The sequence below is a fragment of the Hippocampus zosterae genome, chromosome 2 (genome assembly GCF_025434085.1).
Source record: "Hippocampus zosterae strain Florida chromosome 2, ASM2543408v3, whole genome shotgun sequence".
Lineage (NCBI taxonomy): Eukaryota > Metazoa > Chordata > Actinopteri > Syngnathiformes > Syngnathidae > Hippocampus > Hippocampus zosterae.
In genome coordinates, this window is record NC_067452.1 from 32,410,560 (window position 1) to 32,430,463 (window position 19,904).

Below are 19,904 nucleotides of genomic sequence, written 5' to 3' on the forward strand. Positions count from 1 at the left end.
GAGGGGAGAAACACGATGTTTCGTTCAAGTATGACTGTTTGCATCTGCTTGTTAGTGAGTGAACACGTCAGTTTTTGTCATTGTCTGTGTGTATTCCCACGAATGTCTTGTTTAAATGTCCTGGCAAAATGTTGCATTGTGATGTATGGTGCCAAATGGAATGGCCGGAACATCGTACTCATTCCTGATCACAAATTTCTTAGCCCACCACACTATTAAGGCACAGCACCATACTAACTTTTGGACTGGAACCCCACGTGGAACCAAATCTTTTCAGGTCGTTGCACCAGCACAGGTTTTGTGGGTATCGGTCGGGGGGGGGGGGGGTGCATGAACATATTTGCTGATGTAAAGGTGTCTTAATAGGCATGCTGTTGTTTAATATGGTGTGACGTGTGACAATGACTGGAGAAAAATGTCTACATGAAATATATCAATACTTAATATTTTACTCTAACAAGAAGTTTGTCTGCAACAAAGATTGCATATTTTATATAATTTTAAAAGAAGGCACAAAAATAAACAAAGGCTTTGTTTTTGGGTGAATGTTATTTTCTTCAACTTTTAGTGGTCTGCTCTTCTTGTATGGGGAGGGATTTGTCTCAAACGTATTCACACTAATATATTCACAATTTTCACGTTTTTCAGATTCATAATTATAGCAGTAATTTGCCCTTTTTTTTAATTAATCTTGCGTGTGCATTTATTATGACTTATTTGTAATTGCCGTATTTTCTGCATGGCGTATTTTAAAACTGTTTTCATGTATAGAGGGCCCACCGCATTAAAAGGCACATAGAATAGAAGCTACAATAGTAGCTGTGGTTGCATTATGCATCCAGTAGATGGAGCAATGCTAAACGTACGACAATAGATACAGCTTTATTTGTATAGAGCTTTCACAACCTCTGCAGCTGTAACAAAACATCTTACAGAACATTTAAAATTCTACGTCCAAGAAATCTGAATATTGATCCTTATAGAAGGTGCGTGGGATTGTAAGGCGCACTGTCGGCTTTTGAGGAAATTGAATTCTTTTAGATGCGGAAAATATGGACCGTTAAAATAACCGTTAAAGGTGGAATTCATTTATACTCCAGTTTTAAAACCGAGGCCAGTTTCGTACCGGGGTTCAGTACCGATCCCTATTTATCAGTAATATAATAAAAAATTGTGGAAATGTGAGTAGTTACTTTGTAAGTCCATTTACAATGTGTGCCCATATATTTACTCTTTGCAGCCCTAAAACTTCAGGTTTGGGTTCCTGGTTTAAAAAAACAAAAACAAAAAATAGTTCATCTGGATCCTGTTGAGTTTCACAGAGAGGCGGATAAAAGACAAGCTTGACACGAATCAATAGAACGACCAGAGACAGATGTGCTGATAGATGCATCGAGATATATCCTGTGATCATGCCAAGAGGGCCTACAGACATCATTCAGCACATAACCACATCACTTCATCAAATCAGAACTACTAAGTGGATAATGTGGATGTTTATTGAATTTCAAACAATTTACAAACATTTCCTCACGTTCCAGTATTTATTTTCGTATATATTGGCAGTCTACCTAACAAGTTCAAGGCCTCTGCCCATTGTCCTTTTGAATGCATTATTTGTTTTTTGTTTTTGTCTTTTCTTCAGCAAGAATTACTCTTTCTGTTGCTGAGAAAATTGCTCACCAGAAACAACTGCTGACATTCAGAAGAAGGCTTTACTGAGTTGGTTTGTGAAAGGACCGGTTGAGAACAAAAATCTACCGAGGCAGTTTATGAAAATATAGGTGAACCAAACGGTTTGAATTACCTTTTAAGACTTGGACTCATTGTCTAAGCATTTCATTCAGTGACTAAGATGAATCACTGGATTATTTCCGTGATGCCCTCCCACAGAGTGAAAGCCTTTAATAACCCTTGTGGTGTGCTCCATTCAAGGCCCGTTTTTAAGATGGATGTCAGAAACTGTGCAAAAGAGCTCGTTAACACTAAGTCTCAGCAGAGGAGTCTCCACAAATTCACCGGACTTTGTTAAATATGAGTGCTTTTACATTATTGGTGATTTGAAATATGTTGTTTTACAAATGTTATGGCACAACAGTGTACCATTTCAGTGAACATGTCAATTTTTAATTAGTGGTGGGCGAGTATCTATACCAGAGATGTGTATCGGGCCGATAGCAGCCTTGTAACCATGACAGGCTCAAAAAAATAAAATAAAATATATAAAAAGGGTTATCGCCTAGTTTGAATTATTTTAGATGTTAGATCAGGGAACCCCAGCCATTTACCGTTTTATAGCTCGTATTCTTATCTCTCTTTTGTGCACACTCTCCTAAAGTATTTCCCGAGCTGCAAGCCAATATTACAAAATGCTAAGCAACAGAAAATCAACTGTGATTAGACCAAGGCCTAAAATAGACAAAGGACGACCATAAATGTCAACGCAAGCACAAGTAATATGGAGGGACAACTCATGACATGGAATAACAGCGCTCACATCTCTGCCATCTCTAAGTTGCTGAGAAACTACAGCTAATGCCAACATTGACTCAGACCATCACTGAAATTGGACGTAACGTGTTCACAAATCATGCTAATATCATTCAAATTCAAAGGCTAATGACTTAATTTTCACTCTCTTTTGACCTGCAATAGCACCTGTTTTACTGTGAGTAAATATGTATCGTTGATCATCAGCGCAAAAAGAAATGTGTTGTAAATGTCATCGATCATATAAATCTAATTATCATGCAGTGTACTTTTCCGTTAAACAGCAATGGTCTATTGACTTGAGTGCACCATCTTTAGCACGGCTAGCTTCTAGCGCTAAACACTGGCAACAGGCCCCGTACAATACAGTGTCGGTGTAATTATCTTTTTTAGCACCCTTAATTAGTGATTAAGGACGCTAAGGTCATGGTATTTTCTATTCATTACCACTATATCCGATGTTAAGGGTTGACTCGAGTTAAATCAAACCGGGCCAAGTATGAAGACCAGCCGAATAGCTAACCAGATAAGTCAATTTATACCATTGTGTTTATCAGCTGAAAAGCTGATAGCAATTCTTTGTAGGTACCCATCTCTTCACCACCACCACCTCAAGCTGTCAAAGCATCAGTCACCTTGTCGCCACTTTTTCATGACTTGCCCATTCTAACGCCGCTGACCAGATCAATCATCCTTCCATCCCTCACCCAAAGTGCTTGTCCTGTGTTTGGTTGGAGCATACATTGGAAATGAGGTTTATTTACACCCTGGACGCATGATTGAAATGAATGATATTGGCGACAACATTCCAGTGATAAGACATTTTATTTATAAGCATTTGAATCACGGTTATTAAACATAACATTTGTTTCTTGGACATGTGTACTTTAAGTTGGGCGTGATAAAGGTTGACCATCTGTGCGCTGTCTGTGATTGTGTCCAAAGATAAAGTGGAGTTGTCCTTAGAGTTAGCTGCTGTGTCCAGTGGCTTTATCTGTATTGTGTAATGTGGAGAATGTGTTTGATGTGAAGGAGATCGGCAGAACTGAAGATAGATGAAGTCCAAGAGAAAGATTTGTGGGTAAGATTAAGGCTGCTTTAGTCGGGATTGCTTGGTTGATGCACAGACAAAAAAATAATTTGCAGTTAATAATTAACGGTCACCTGGTTTTCATTTTTAGATAAACAAGATATTATACTTATGTTGAAACTGTGCATAGCACATACTGTAGATAAATCTCTCCCCATAAATGTTGGTCTATGAGACTAAGTGATGTCAGAATCACAGTAGTGACTTTTCTAGTTAAAATAACACACTTGAGTAAACCGTTTTTTGGGGCTTTTTTTTTTTAAATGAGCAGTAGCAACGCAAACTATATCAGGCTGTAAGTTTCGAAGTCACAGTCATTTAGATCTATTAACTTGAGTGCTGCCATCCCTCGTGCTGCTAGCGTCTCGCGCTAAACACTGGCAACAGGCGTCGTACAATACAGTGTCAGCGTAATTGTCTTTTTTAGCGCCCTTAATTAGTTATTGAACATTTCGGGAAAATGTGTCCACATCGGTAGCAACAGTTTGTGATGGTAATAAACAACCCCACCGAACACAGTCACAGAAGATGAGTCAAATCAGGCGTTATGCCGCGACACACTGCTGGGAACAACTGGGAAAAATAAGAGTACTGAGGCATTGATGCCTCTTATATGATTTTATTTTGACGTTTGCTTTTTTACTAAGTTGGCGTTATGTTGCTGTCATGCATAGCATGAACAATTGTTGCTGCGGTCAGCTTGACTTCTTCTTCCTGACACCGTACACTCATATAAGCGGGTACTCGAGACCTAAAAAAATGACTTAAGCAGTTTTTTTTTAAACTAAGGTACTGAAATCCTCCATTTCTGCCCTACTATGTGTTAATATATACAGTTTTGTTACGTGTCATTGGTCTTTGGATTTCTGCTGAAATACAAACAGCAGCCGTGAAAATGTCAGGTCATCAGTGCAATGTGTTGTGTTTCAGACAACAAGCAGAGATGAGGATGTCACCAAGATTGTGAGTGGACCTCTTAGCTGTGTGTGATGTCTAAACAGAAGATAGAGTGTGGGGTGGGGGGGTCATTTGTCAATCGTTGTTACACACCTGGTGGCTCTGACAGAAGCATGCAGTGAGTGTGGTTGTGTACGTGCGTGGTCGCGTCTGGCTTCAGGCAAATTGGCCCATTGAGTCAGGTGGAAGTTGACAGCGACCCGTGGAATGTTTATAGACTGTTGTTATGACGTGTCTTTGTAAAACAGTTGTTGTTACTCATATTAGCATAAGGGACTTTGTGCTCCAGAGTCAAGTGTTGATATTTACGGTATATCAGCTCTTTGTTATTTTGTGTTGTTTCATATTACGGTCTGAAAAAAAATCATCCAGTGAAACAGTTTGTTTAGTTTGTGTAAGCACTATGATTTATTTGGAATGGTAATTTTCGTGTTCATGCTAATGCTAACTCAACACGAGAGGTGTCTAGGTTGGTTCACCAATATTGCATAGGCACCGTAAGGAAATAACAGTTGGCTCTTCTCCTTTTTACAAGATACCACCCAACTAAACATAATCACATCAGCCTACTGGTCGACATCAGATTTGTTTGAATTATCTCCTATAGGAAATAATAGAAATACAAATAGTGAGTTCTACGGTCAAACTTACGCAGCTCCACTTACGCAAATCAAATATTTGGCAACTCTTGTGAAGTCTTTTTTTTTTCTTGGAACTGAGTGCCCCAGCTTAAAGAGCATGTGACCTTCACTTCCACTACGAGACTATTCATAGAGATCCTGTGTTGCACAAGACTTGTTAAGCAACTATGTGTGTGACTATGGGTTTTTTTCAGCTCTTTGCACTTTTTCAGTAAATACTCTGAGCTCTGACTGTATTCATCTTTTGCCTTGGTAGACAGATGACGCTTGAGGGAAAACATGTTTTGGTCAGTCAAGGGAAAAGGGAGCATTGTGAATTATGTCTTTCTTTATTTTAAAGCATGAGCGCCTACTGCGGTTCGGTGTAGACATTTTTGATAATTGATCAACAGGTGGTCTTTGGTAAAGCATCTGCCTGCAAATTTTAAAAGGTGCACATATAACATTGCAAAACCAGCAGCTGTCAGGTAAAATAACCCACCTTGGGTGTCTTCTTTCTGATTCTTACATGGGCTCTTAGGAATGTTGCCAACCTAAACCTATTTATTGAAGCTCAGTTCTGCAAGCAGTTCTCGCCACAATTGAGGTTTCTGTTGCTTTGTGGAATTGTTGAAAATACTTGTGTTTTGGGATATGGGTTGCAATCATTCTGGGTCACTTATTAAATACTTTAATCTTTGTAATAAAGGCACTGATATTTTATGAATCCTTTATGTTGTCCCACCAATTTGTAACAATGGCAATCAAAGTAAAGTATCGTGCCCACATAACTCACAATGCCATCAAGGCATCCGTTTTCCTTTTTCTTTGAAATCATTTTATTAGTCTGTAACTCCAAATGTGGCTACCCAATTTTGACCTTAATTCATTACTCCGATTAGGTTCACTGAAATTACACATCCATTGTCAATCAGATCTTCAATAACATCCGTTCATTATTTGGGACTTTGCATTGTTAAAATTAACTGCATAAAGGCCAAGGCCTCCATATAAAATGGAAGTTTGTCTTTTTTTTAAACATATTTCCTCTCCCTCTGCTATGACATACCAGAACTGGGTTCATTTTTACCATCTCAAACAGGGATGAAATATAATGGGGAAAATAAGGTGAATGAGTGACCCAATTACAAATTTAAAAAAAAAATAGGTAGGATTAGGAGCCGTAGCTCAGAATATTATTTTGTAATAATAATAATGTAGCCCTGCGATTGGCTGGCAACCGATTCAGGGTGTCCCCCGCCTACTGCCCGGAGACGGCTGGGATAGGCTCCAGCACCCCCCGCGACCCTAGTGAGGATCAAGCGGTTAGGAAGATGAATAATAATGTATTTATTTTCACCTTTATTTGCCAGCAAAAATGTCTGATACAAGCACTCGTTGTTGGCAGCAAACTCAACTCACTGCGTGACAAGCACCAGTTTGGCACCAATTTTCTTCAGAAGTTAAACTTCAAGCTATTCATTGACTCTGACAGTTTGTTGTCATATTTGCATAACCGCGAGCACAAGGCTAACGCACAATGTAAAATGCCAGAGATGGGCTAACAAGTGTATGTGGTGACAAATGAATATTTGAATACACACACATTTTTTATCAGATGACTATCACTGCAGCTTACTGAAGCGCTTAGTGGTGAAACTCTTCTTTATTCTTGTCTCAATGACTATATTAAACTTTCCCCTGGGAGGCCAAGGCGTGCACATCAGATGCTCAAGGGCACAGTGGCAGCAACATGACAACACCAGCTGGGGCATAGAAAGGGGAGGAAATGTGCATCTAAACTCAGCTCTCAAACAGGAAGCCGCCCGGGTGCTCTCATTGTTGTGTTTTTATAGACTTGACTTCCTGCTCGCCCCCTCCCCCCACCGCCCCGTTACCGTGGTTGCCATGCCAGTTGTTAATGGGATGGATTGTAAAGATTATGGAGCGTGCATAGCCTGATCTGTGTTTACTGACCAAAGTATGACACATGAGGTTATCATCAAATAATTATCTTGCTTCTCTCGACATTTATAGTTTTCGTTTTGATGCCCAAATCTCTCTCTCTCTCTCTCTCTCTCTTTCCACTTAAATTTTGAATGGCATTTGAAGGCGATAAGCTGTCACGATATTGTGATGATGAAACATTTTTTGAGCAAGACGAAGGAAGAGAAGGAGTTAAGAAAAAAGAGGATGTGGCAGTCTGTAAAAGATGACTAAAGGGGAGTGTGGAGTGTAATTTTAGAGTCAGCTGTGAGTATGACACCCATGCTGCTGTTACTTTACTAGACAAACACACTGTGACTTTATTACAGGGGTCCTCGAAATTCTGGAATATGCATGAATTTAAACTCTTGAAAAATACGGCCGAACCCCAAAAGTTATTATCACACAATTTTGAAATCAACCACAATTTTGGGGGAAAAAATATGCCTCCGAAGTTGCACGAACACATGACATTCTTGCTGAAGTGTATTTTACACAATTAAAAGTATTTACTTTTATTAAAATAATTTAATTTAATTATTTACCAATATTAAACCTTGTTTAAGAAACATGATGCCGAATGAATGAAAAATGCCGACTACAAACTGAAAAATAAACCTTACTGCCAAATTGGAAGCTGTACGTATTTATGTTCCGACTGCTTTGTGAGACACAAGATTGACCATGATGAGTCAAAGCTGCCAATGTGGCTAAGACCAGCTGCACACCAAGTGAAGTGATTGACCTACCGGTACTCCCAATCCCAAACTCGTTGCAACAACAAAAAATATCGTGACTCTCGGTGTTCTGATCCAAAACAATATTTTGAAGTGCCACCGAGGGAAAAATCGGAAATCCCGACTCTGAGAAGATGTGACAATATTTCCAATGTATGATGGAATGTATGTGCGCATTACCATGGACGCACCGTGCCCATTTGGTTGTGTTCGATCGCATCATTCTGTGTTCAGTTGGCATAAAGGGACCACAGGACTAATGAATGCTCACGAATCTGACGTGTAAAATCTTTGGGTCTAGTTACTGACATTTGTGCCGCATGTCAGTCAGTTGTCTTTTCAGAAGCTTGAATGGAAAATCCAGACTCCCGTCATGTCTGAAATATCGTATATATTGTGCACATATATTGGGTTTTACAACAATACTTAATTAACAATAATGACGTTTTTTTTAAGTGTTTGAATTTCATCTTGTCAATATATGTAGTCAATTCTAGTATATTCATGTGTGCTTGTGCACTGCTGTCGGTCTCCTGGCATTTAGAGAAGCTTCCCTGCATTGTCAGGATGTCCCATTTTGATGACCCCGCCCCCCTCCGTTTCTTTTATGACATAATTACAAAAAAAAATAGATTTAATACTAATTGATCAAACCTGGTTGAAACGAATTTTCCAAGCCTTTGGTTATATTGGCCAATATTACCATATTGTAAACGATTACACCAATTGGTTTATTTCACCACACAGTTTTATTATCTGCCTGGTTGTTTATTGACTTGGTAGAGAATGGATATCTGTCATACAGTTTGCGATATTGTGCCTTTTTCAGTGTGTGCTCATAGACAAGATCGGCAAACCCGAAGCTTGTCACATTTCTTGTCTTTTGACAGGTTGTCCTGTCACTTTACCTTTTGTCTTTCTTGTCTTTCCATTTTGTTGTGTTTATTTCTCAATTGTGCTGTGAGAGAGGCCGTGCATTGTCCTTGTCTTACCTGTTGAACCAGTCAAAAACATTACACACCACAAGTTTATGGCAAAAGGCTTGGGACGAAACTGAGCCAGAATGCTGGGTAGTCATTGCATAATGAGCACGTACGCAGACAGTGCTGTAATATATCATGAATGAATGCTGTCTGATTCAGTTTCCATTAAAAAAATCCATAAAAAAAGATGTCAAATTATATTCTTAATTGTCCTTAATTTTCAGGGAAAGCTTCTAAAATCAATAAAAATCCTTAAACATGTATTTTTATTTGAAAATACATTAACGTTTTATATTTTCTAAATTTAATTTTTTCTTAGTGTACTTTATTTAAGAATGCAAGTTTTTTTTCGTTTTCCTACCTGTAAGGTAGAAAAATTAAAATTTGTCATACAGTATATCAAATAAAGGTTTAGCTGATTGCACCTAAAAAAAGTGCCCTTCCTTTGGCAGCAAGGATTTGAACACCAGCTCAGTGATATGTGGCTTTCTGTTCAGCCCGCATATTGCTGAGAGGGCATTAAATCTACTGTGAATCCCCTGTTGAATGGAGAAAATGTCCTTAAAAAAGGGCAAAATTAGCCCTCACAAGTCCTTAAAAGGTCCATAAATAAAAAGCAAGTGGAAGAGTGCGAACCCTGTAATTGCATTCATTCCCAGCAAATACCTGCACACCATATTTATCACCCCCCCCCCCCCCCCCCTTTGGTTTCTTGACGGGCATCAACTGGGGCACATTCAACCATCAACATTTCAAAATAATTTGTTTTTGTTTTGTTTTTTCTAAGTCGGCAAAATATACTTGGGGAAATGACAGAAAGATTGCGTCACAATCTTTTTAGATTTATATTCATGGACTTCCACTAAGGTTAAAAAAAAAGGGTGACAAACAATCCGTCAAGATTTGTATTCTACTCTTTAATTATGCAGTAATGGCAACCTGAGCACTGCACCCTTTTTGACACATTTGAGCTGCTTTGCTGCATTTTTTGGAAAAGTACTGGTCCGTGAAAATGATGGTAGTGAGTCATTTGCCAGCAAAAAAATTTTTATTCGGTATTGGAAGCGGTAGTTGGGTCAAACAAGTGTTCCTATCGCTTGCTAAAATCTAATGTTAGCTTATCTGTCTCTTGGTTTTGTGAGGACCAATGAAGTTAGAAATTGTATGCATCCCGTGGGGTCCAAACTATGCTGTATGCCATTCTATTTTTGTCAACATCATCAACAAAATAATCCATTAATTCAGTTTAATAATCCTTGTAGTTGCTGCCACACTGGTGGTGTTTATGTCACCACGAAATTACGCTGTTGTCAGGCACTCTTTTTTATTTTTTTTTATTTTTCCTTTCTTCTAAAAAGGCCAACTGGGTCAAAATCCAGGCTTCAAACTAAAATCAAGACGAATTGTCAAATGATGTAGTTCAAATCTAAATCAAGTCAAGTCATTCTCGATTTTGGCAAGCAAATCGAGTCCCAACTCGAGTCGAATCCCCATCTATGGGTCGCAAACAGTTTTGAGAACATTAATATTGTTGTCTTTGCGGCCTTGAACGAACCTTGAAGAAAAAAAAAGAACATTCGCCACAGGCACACACATTTGCGAACCTTCGCCGCACAGTGAGATCCAGCCTTAAGCAAGTTGCCAGACCATTTTAGCAGCCATTTCTGATGTTATAAAAGTGGTATTTGACAGTTGAGCAGGGTGTGGTTTTAGCGCGCTCAGTCGACTCACCCACTGCATTTGAGAACGGACACGATGGTATTGTTCTTCATGTTCTTGAAACCACATTTGACATACTTAATTCTTATTTTTGTTGGCAACACTCTGCGGTGTGTCAAATGTGCAACACATTTGTGTGCTTCACAAGGACTTTTTTCTTTTTCTTTTCTTTTTTTTTTTTTTTAAGAAAAACAGTCAAATTGACTGAACTGTCTTGATTTTGTGGACAATCACAACCACTCTGCCAACTCCATGGAATAATTTGTGGCTATTTGTTTCATTTTGTTTCGTTACCCTCCCAAAGTTGAAGGCTTTGTAGAGGTCATCCTTCCTTGCTGACACAACACGTTCTATTGTCAGGATTACAATGCTATTTAAATGCAATCAACACAATAGACTGTAAGCGAATATCATCTTTAAGCAGATATCCAAACATTTTAGCTTCAAATGCCTGGTTGAGAAAATGACAGTGGGGAATAATAAGTGTGGTTGCACAGGGTCACTGACAGAATAATTACACAGTTTTTTCGAGGCTTAAAGTACTGTTTCCTGCATGGGGAAGTATGTTATTATCAGTTATTTTACAAGCCAAAGGACATTGTGTATCCACTCACTGGGAAGCCTGGCTGCCAAGTGGTTAAAAAGACTATTTCTCCACTTGAGGATCCAGTGCATGTATTGAGTGCGGTTTTGGTTCATAGTAACTGAAGGACCTTCTATTAGAAATTACAGTACGATAATGGACCAAATCCTATTGTAAAGTCTTAAAGATCACTTTTTTTCTTTAAAACAATTTCCAAGTGTCAAATAACTTTCACATCTGTGAAATGCGTTGTAAAATACACCATATGTATTGTATTGCTGAAAGTACCGTATTTTTCGCACTATAAGGCACTTTGGAGTATAAGGTGCACCGGCCTATTTTAAAACTGTTTTCAGATATAGGGTGCACCGCATTTGTAACGTGCATAGATGCTACAGGCTTCAGTTGCTACTGGCTGCAGTTGCATTATGCATTCACTAGATGGAGCTACGCTAAAGGAATACAATACAATACCATACAGTTTTATTTATATAGCACTTTCACAACTGCTGCAGCTGTAACAAAGCACTTTATAGAACATTTAAAATACAATGTCCAGAAATCAGAATATTGATCCATTTATTAGGCGCATCGGATTATAAGGCGCACTGGCGGCTTTTGAGAAAATGGAATACTTTTAGGTGTGCCTTAGGGTGCGGAAAATACGGCAGTCTGTTTTAGGGAACGTTGCCTCCACTCCACATCCGAGAGGTGAACAACCTTTTCATACCCCATTATTGCACCCACCTGTTCCCAGGTGTGCCTGTTCTTCTGTGGGATGTGCCAAGCAGGGGACATTAGTCACTTTGCATCGCTGCCCTCGTTCCATTCCGTGTTCCTGCTGCCGTAGATATGAATCTACTTGACAATTGGAATATCTGATGATAGCGACATGAGGCTAACCCCAATTCATGCCATTTTTTGATTTTGAGAGACTTTTCCTACTGATGTGTGCCAATCACATTTTCTTTTCGCATCATCCCTACATCCTGTACTCGCCAGTGTTGTTCCGGTGGTAAGTCTTTCGATCTGAAGTGTGGAGCAGATGTGTGTCAGCAACAAAAATACACAAAGAAAACAAAATACAACAAAAAACAAATAAACTGTATATTCATTACCCTTCACAAATGTGCAAGTGAAAAATTTACTTTGAATGAGTCTTAGTTCTGGTTGCTTCCATCTCATGTGAGAATTTATCCGGCATGACAAATCTCCAATAATCGTTATACAAATACAAAAAACAGTCACACTCTCAGAAACCGCAAAGTTGATGTGTCTTCTCAGGATTTATCTGTTGTGAGTCTTCTTGCGTGTGTAGGCACGTTTTGTTTTGTTTTTCCTTGCAGACACAAAAGATCAACTGTTAGTAAATGTTAGACCGGGGTGTATTTATAACCACTGGGAGTCAGGGAGAAATACTGGTATTCCCACTTGTAACGCTGTGTTCTTTTTCATCTAAGCCTATTCTCCTCCTTCCCAGTGATGATAACTGCCCTATTTCTCATTAGGCATTACCATGAGGTGTGTGTGTGTGTGTGTAAGACAAACAGTCTTTCATTCCAATCCTGGCCTGTATTCAGGCTGTGTACCTTGACACCTCCTCTGATGAAGGATTGACACTGCAGCACTCACTGTGTCACATGACTGCAAAGCGCTACTTTAGATTCTGTTCTAATCTACCATGGCAATGAGTGGTATTTACTTCACACACTGCAGGTTGACATTTCACGACCAACCGCAGCAGCACATCGATGATGTCACAATGAATTTCTTCAAGGCGTGTGTGTATGTGTCTTTGCGCAACCCCCACCCCCATCCAGTATTTTCCCAAGCTGTTCCCTTCCTGGATCCTGTTTTCAGTGCCAGCCAAATGAGGCAATCGTTCCCATTGACTCAACCCTGTAATGCAAATATGCCCAACAGCATGCAAAGAACATGGAAATATGTGTGAGTCGACGTCAGGGCCAGACAGCCAAAGGAGTGAAAAAGGGTTTTAGAAATGACACCGATGAGACGTTGCACTCTTTAAAGTCAGCAGACATTTTAAATTACAGTGCCTCGCAGAGTCAGTCTTTTGATTTTCTAAATTTAAGTCTAGCGTGTAATGCTATGTTTTGGCAGCGGTTTTGTGCAATTAAAGTTGTGCTTTCAGGGAATTTTGAATGGGACTGTGAAGCTTTATATTTGACGCAGATGGTGCTCGAAAAAACTAATGTTTGCATAAATAACTTTTTGTTGCCACGAGGATTGATATTCAAATGACAGTGGTTTTATTATCCGATCCGAAGTCGTATGTTTTGTACAAATGTGGTAGGGGCATCTTCTCATCTCAGCAAAATTAAAGGCTTAAAAACTGGGCTCAGATAATATACACAATGTGTAATAATGTCCTGTTTTTACCGCCATCTGTTTGTTTCTTTGCTTTGTTTGTGAGTGAATTCAATTAATTTACTGGTAACTTGGTGGAGCAGTGGAAACAACAGTTCTGTTGCCAATGTGATTGATGTCATTGTTGTTAAGGTCCACTTAAGGATGGAGCGAACAAAGTGTGAAAGATACTATGAATTGTTGCGTCTCCTTTCCTGCCTTGCAGATTCCTGTGTGTTGTGCGTCACTTTGTTTCCCATGGATCTCAGGGTGGGAGAGCGGGGGATGCGCCCTGGCTCCGACACGGCACTCCTTACGCCACTGCACCCGCCGTTGCTTCTCAGCCCTTTTCCCCAACAGTCCCGCACGTCCTTCTCCCAACAGCAGCTTCAACAGCACATACGGGTACAAAGAATCAATGCTTTCTTTCATACCTATTGTAAAACTTTTTTGGGGGTGGGGGGTGAATTTATACCAAATTTCCGTAAATAGCGGCCCCTTCTCGAATGGGCGCTGTGTGTCAATTACTCCAGATATAAATTCATTTGCTATGTTAATCAAAAGTATGGAGTAATCTGCACACTCTAAGGGAGGATGATAAAATGATGAAACTTAAGTCCTATAAACGTGTTTGTAGTAGGCGTTTAACCGATGAATTGATGAGTCGACTATTCGAAAGCTACATTTAAAGCTTGAGATATCATCATGGTTTGTGCATCTTGTCTTTGAAATCAACTTTCAACCCGCCTGTTTGCCACCATTGCCCGACCTCGGAGTTTGATACGTCTGAGTGTTCCATACATCTGCGCGGATTCATGAAACCAAAAATAGGCCGGTTGTGAGTGAGCATTGTGGTTTGTCGCGCCAGCTAGGATGATCGTTTCCTCGCTTTTCGATCTTTCCTCCACCGGGATTGGTGATGAGGAACGGTAGTCAGAGCCCATCTTTGTCGCCTAAATGGTTTGTCCACGAGAACTTTATTCCGATTACAACACAGCACGCTTTACAACACTGTGTTATAACAGTTTTCACAGTACTACAACTGTCGTGGACAACAAAAAGTCTTTGTTAACACCTAGTTTACACAAATACAGGCCTCGCTCCCGATAGAAACTCCGCAAAATCTATGGTTGAATGAATAAAAATCCACTTGTAAGGAAATATGGTATTGTCATTTTAAAATGTTGTATTCTATCTTTATTTCAGTTCATTGAAATATTTTGGAAATTATTTATTTCATTCCAAAACAGCACCATGTTTATTTTAAAAGTAAAATGCAAATGTTTGAACGTTTAGTTTAATATGGAGCAGCGCAGACGTGAACAGGAACACCACGAGAAGCAACAAGAATTGCAGCAGCTCAAAAACAAGGACAAGAGTCAACAAAGTGAGTCTGTTCAAAAGCTATACACAAGCAGACACTCACACACATTTTATCGAACCATTTTCCTCTTTTTCACAAGGCTGTTTGCTTTTAGTTAAATATAACCTGACTGGTGGAGCTACAACAGCGGAGTTAAATATAGCTTTGAATATTGGCACAAGTCATTGGGTCAATATTGACTTAAACACCTTCTGTCACCTCTTTGTACACACATGCACCAATATACACACACAACACTAGTGTGACCTAAGCATGCATCAGACTTTGGGGCAACATATTCACGAAAAGTTGATACAGAATTATTAGGAGCCATTTTACATATTTAACTAATAACCATTTCTAAGGAATATTATGAAGCATCTTCTGTTTTGTTTCATGAAAATGTCTGACTTTTTTTTTCTGATGCATTTTTGTTTGGTTGAACGAACAGGTGCAGTGGCCAGTTCACTGGTTAAACAAAAACTCCAGGAAGTCATCTTGAAGAAGCAGAAGCAAGCGGCACTGGAAAGAACAAATTCCAACACTTTGACTTCTACGCCAGTGACATACAGGTGACTCAAGATACATACACAAGTTGGCAGTGCAGTATCTGCGTAATGCATTTACTCTATACAGTATATTCAAATTCATGATTATTATTATTATTTTTTTGCTTTGGCTTTGCTGCAAATCAAACTGATCTACAGATATTTAAAATAATCCTCATTTATAATTGGAGACATGCTAGGAACGTTATGTCTTAGGGCTGTCACTAAATGAATCTTTTTGGAATTGATTATCCGATCCTATTATTCCATTGATTATCACCACATTGAGTGATAAAACACTTCAGTTTGCCAAGCCGATGTATATTAAGACTATACTCACTTAAAAATAAACAATATTTTCTTATAAATGGCCAAGTGCCCCTCGCTGCCATTTCGGCTGCGCCAATGGCCAGCTGGCAGTGGACATTAAGAAAACCTTTATTAGTCTCGCAATGGAGAAATTCCAGATTCACAGCAGCAAAGTTATGAAAGGAAGAGTAGAACAACAAAAAAATGAAGACTTAAATAAATTTAAAATGAAATATCCTCCCGTGAATGTCACACTGGCCTGTTCTTTATTTTTCCTTAACTGTTCCCAAAATAATCACCTTACACTCGCACTCGATCACTGCTTAGCGGTGTATTGGTAGAACAAGCTATGCTAAGCTAGCTTGAGAAACTAAAACATGCAATGTGACAAGTTTAACCGGTCACAATAATTAAGCGGAAGGCGCTTTGCTCCCATTAACTAGTGATGGGACGTGCTGTGACGAGACTTGTTCAATACTAGTTTGCTTTCAAATCATCAAAGCTGAGTTTTTATTCCCTCTAGTTAGTTGGCGCCTGCCTTGTCATCACATGTAAATGTTCCCGTTTTCAAGCACCAATGGCGCTTTGTAGCAGTTACATACAACTACATTTTGTTCATTTTTAATTTAAAACGGCCTCAAACCTTGGGCATCTTTTAAATTTTGGAGTATTGCTCAGTGGGACCGTCCATCTGCAACAAACATTCGTGCGTGGTCAAATGTTGGTTCCTGGTGTCATAAATGGGTTTTAAAATAAGCAATTATAGTTTTCAGTCATTTCTGTGTCGGGCAATTTTTGCGGTCGATTTAGCCAAATTAGTCGGGGGGGGTGGTGTTTGCTTCTCTTTCTCCCAGCCCTAGTATCTCTTTTAGCAGTAGATCTTCATCAAAAAAAATTGTGTACTGTTTTTTTATGTCCCTAAATTGTAAAAATCACGACTTATTCTGGACCGCATAACACAAACACAAACTCATTGTCAGTTTGTCACATTTTGTCGACTTCCATTACGGATAACCCACCTCAAGGTCAAATGGTTTAATTTGGATTTGTGCTGTGTGTTCTCAGTAAACTGGGTCCGGACCAGAATGTTTCCTCCCACCCCCCGGTTTTATCTCCTTCGCTGCCTTCTCCAGAGGGTTCAGAAGGGACACGTCTACGCAGGGCAGGTAAAATACACAGTAACTCAGGATGTTGTTATCATGTCAGTGGATTCTGAAGGTTTGATATATAAAATCTATCAATTGGAACGAAGGGCAGCACAGATGACTTGTGCTTGCCATCTGCCTCCCAGTTCTGAGGTTTGAGGTTGAAATTTCAGCTAAGGCCTTCATGTGTGGGGTTTGTATTTTCACACTCTGCTTGAATGGCTTTTCTTCCGGGTAGTCCAGCTTCTTCCCACACTCCAACAATATGCATCTGAGGTCATTCCAAGACTGTAAATTGTCCATAGATGTGAATGTGAGTGTGAGTGGTCGCTTTCCAATGCAGTATGAGCCCTACAGTTGACTGGTAATCATTCCAGCGTGTACCCTGCCTAATGCGCAAAGTCAGCTGGAATAGATTCAGGCTTCCCTGCGACAACAATGAGGACATGCGTTACAAAAAATGAATGGATATTTAAAGTAAACTTGACTCAGTAACTATATTGACAAGGGAGTGAAAGTAAATGGACCTTATTAAAAAACAAATACGACTGCCAGAAAGTTATGAAAATCACTCTATCAGCAAGTGATTTTCTACTCGTTGCACCATTTTGTAGAAATGCTCAATAAATTATTTTGGAAAAGAAGCCAGCGATCTGTGATTGGATTGTGTTTGTGTCGCATCAGTGCAGCATCTTTATGTGACACGACTGTATCAATGAATGACCTCAAGTAAATCTCATCACTTATTTATTTATTTATTTATTATTAAGCATCTGAGCCCAATTTAAAAGTGAAACACAAGCTGAAGAAACATCTCAACACCCGCCAGAGCCCGCTCACCCGCAAAGAGAGCGCACCGCCCACCATCAGACACCGAGTACCTGATACACTGGGTAAATCCTCGATTTGACATCAAAACAAACTTTTCCAATGCCATGATTCCAAATGAGTCTGACTTTTTTTTTCTCCCCATGTGGGGTCTCGGCAGACTCATCTCCCAGCAGCAGCAGCACTCCAGTCTCTGGCTGTAGCTCCCCCAATGACAGTCTTCCCAGTGAAAATGGGATAGTGCCATCTGCAGGTGGCCTCTCGCATGAGGTGAACAAATGGACACAGACAGATATTATAGACACACAGTTAAGGAGACAGAGAGCTCATTATTCTTACATCATTTGTAAATCAACTCGAAAACAGCGTATGTTATTTACTTGGGATGCCCCGGTCAAATCACGTGATTGGGAATCGGGGCCAATGTCCTGATTTTCGCCGGATACGTATTGGATGAAAATGATCCGTTGTATTAATTTTCTGAACATTTAAAGGCCACAAAGCTACAAAATAAGTAATATTTTGCCAACTTGAATCATAATAGTTTATTTTTAACAACGTTACCTTTTTTTTTAAGTAGTTGTATAGTGGCAGGCCTGTGCATGAGTGTTTAGTGCATTGACCTCACAGTGGAGACGTCGTGGGTTCGATCCTGGCTCCTCCCTCCCTGTGTGGAGTTTGCATGTTCTCCCCATGCCTGTGTGGGTTTTCTACGGGTACTGCGGTTTCCTCCCACATTCCAAAAATATGCTAAATTGTTCGTCTGCGTGTGCACTGCAATCGGCTGGTCCACCGGGGTGGCTCCAGCACCACCCTGCGACCCTCTTGAGGATGAAGCGGATCAGAAAATGGGTGGATGGATGGATAGTTGTGTCGTTAGTGGCGCGCGCGCGCACGTACACACACACACACACACACACACACACACACACACACACAGAGCTGTCCTGCAGGCAGACACAGAGTGGTGGGTTTTTCTTCAAAGATTATTATTATGTATTTATTTATTTTTGGGAGGAAAGGCAAGTTAAAGGCACTGCTAAATAAGTCTGTCTTGCCTGAGAAAAAGAAGCCTCCTCACTCTACGCCTTTGTCAAAGAGTCTCGAGAGCGACAGACAGGTTGGCAGTTGTGACACATGCAAGGGAAGTCACTTCAAACACAAGTTCAAATAGGAGTGTAAATATACGAGCGTAAATATCTGGTTGTTCCCCACTGGTTTGTTTTAATGAGGTCATAAATCAATCGTGCTGTTTCTAGATTAGGGAGATCACACATGTACCCAACAACTGAAGTGTGCTCTTCATTTTAGCCAAATGATGTCAATGTGTTGTTTACCACAGAACAAATCAAATGCAGTCATACTAAGAATTCCCTCATTCTGTGTTAAAGTTCAACCAAATTGATGCCATATGTGTCCCGTCGCAATAACATGAAAATATTTTTTGTAGATACGGCAGATAAATAGAGTATTGTGTTTAACGTTAACATTCAGTTAGTGTCAATGTCATGGTTTCTGTTTTTGCTCATTTTATGCTCACAAGCAACAAAGAGTTTTTGTGTAACTGAGATGGCCCAATACGCATTTTCAGTATCATCAAATTTAGTGCTGAAAAAATGTAGAACTTTTGAGTTGCTTTTGAGAGTTGGTCTGAGAGGAATGGTCCATTTAATATAAATATATCTAACCTATATACACTTGGATGTTTATGCAATGTTTATATGCATATTTCTATGTTAATTTGAGAAAAATTGGATGCATGCTCTTTTTTTTTCATAACACACATTGGGGCTCTCGATCGACAGAAAAAAACCTAAAACTCGGATGCCAAAAAAACATGACTGCGATATCCCAATTATTAAAACTGTATTTTATTTTTAATGGGATGCAGTCCCTTTCTTCTTCAATTCTTGTGAGAACGGGCCAACTGAAAAGCCCTATAATGCCTTATTTTGGAAAGTGGTTCACTAAACCACTACATCAATGCCTGATGAATCGATCACACTTTTGACCTCCTCCGGAAAGTGTAATTTGTCTTATGTCATGGAAAACTACGCAGGTTTCAAATAAGCAGACGTATTATAAGAAAAGTCAACCCCTGTGCTTCAAGTGTGGCCAGACACTGAGTAATGACATGATTGATGCAGAGGCACAAAAGCCTGCTGGAGTGCCGTGTGTG

The 19,904-nt window shown here is 39.6% G+C and overlaps 1 protein-coding gene across 3 annotated transcripts in view; it reads left to right on the forward strand.

Moving 5' to 3' along the window:
* The window catches only part of hdac7a (histone deacetylase 7a), a 58,183-nt gene that overhangs the window by 20,034 nt on the left and 18,245 nt on the right, over positions 1-19,904 (forward strand). For all 3 annotated transcript variants that reach the window (XM_052059730.1, XM_052059732.1, XM_052059731.1), the window contains exons 3-8: positions 13,759-13,937; positions 14,829-14,919; positions 15,347-15,467; positions 16,818-16,918; positions 17,668-17,790; positions 17,886-17,995. In XM_052059730.1, coding sequence (XP_051915690.1) covers positions 13,791-13,937; positions 14,829-14,919; positions 15,347-15,467; positions 16,818-16,918; positions 17,668-17,790; positions 17,886-17,995 — 693 coding nt within the window. In that variant the 5' untranslated portion in view covers positions 13,759-13,790. The remainder of the gene's footprint in view (positions 1-13,758; positions 13,938-14,828; positions 14,920-15,346; positions 15,468-16,817; positions 16,919-17,667; positions 17,791-17,885; positions 17,996-19,904) is intronic.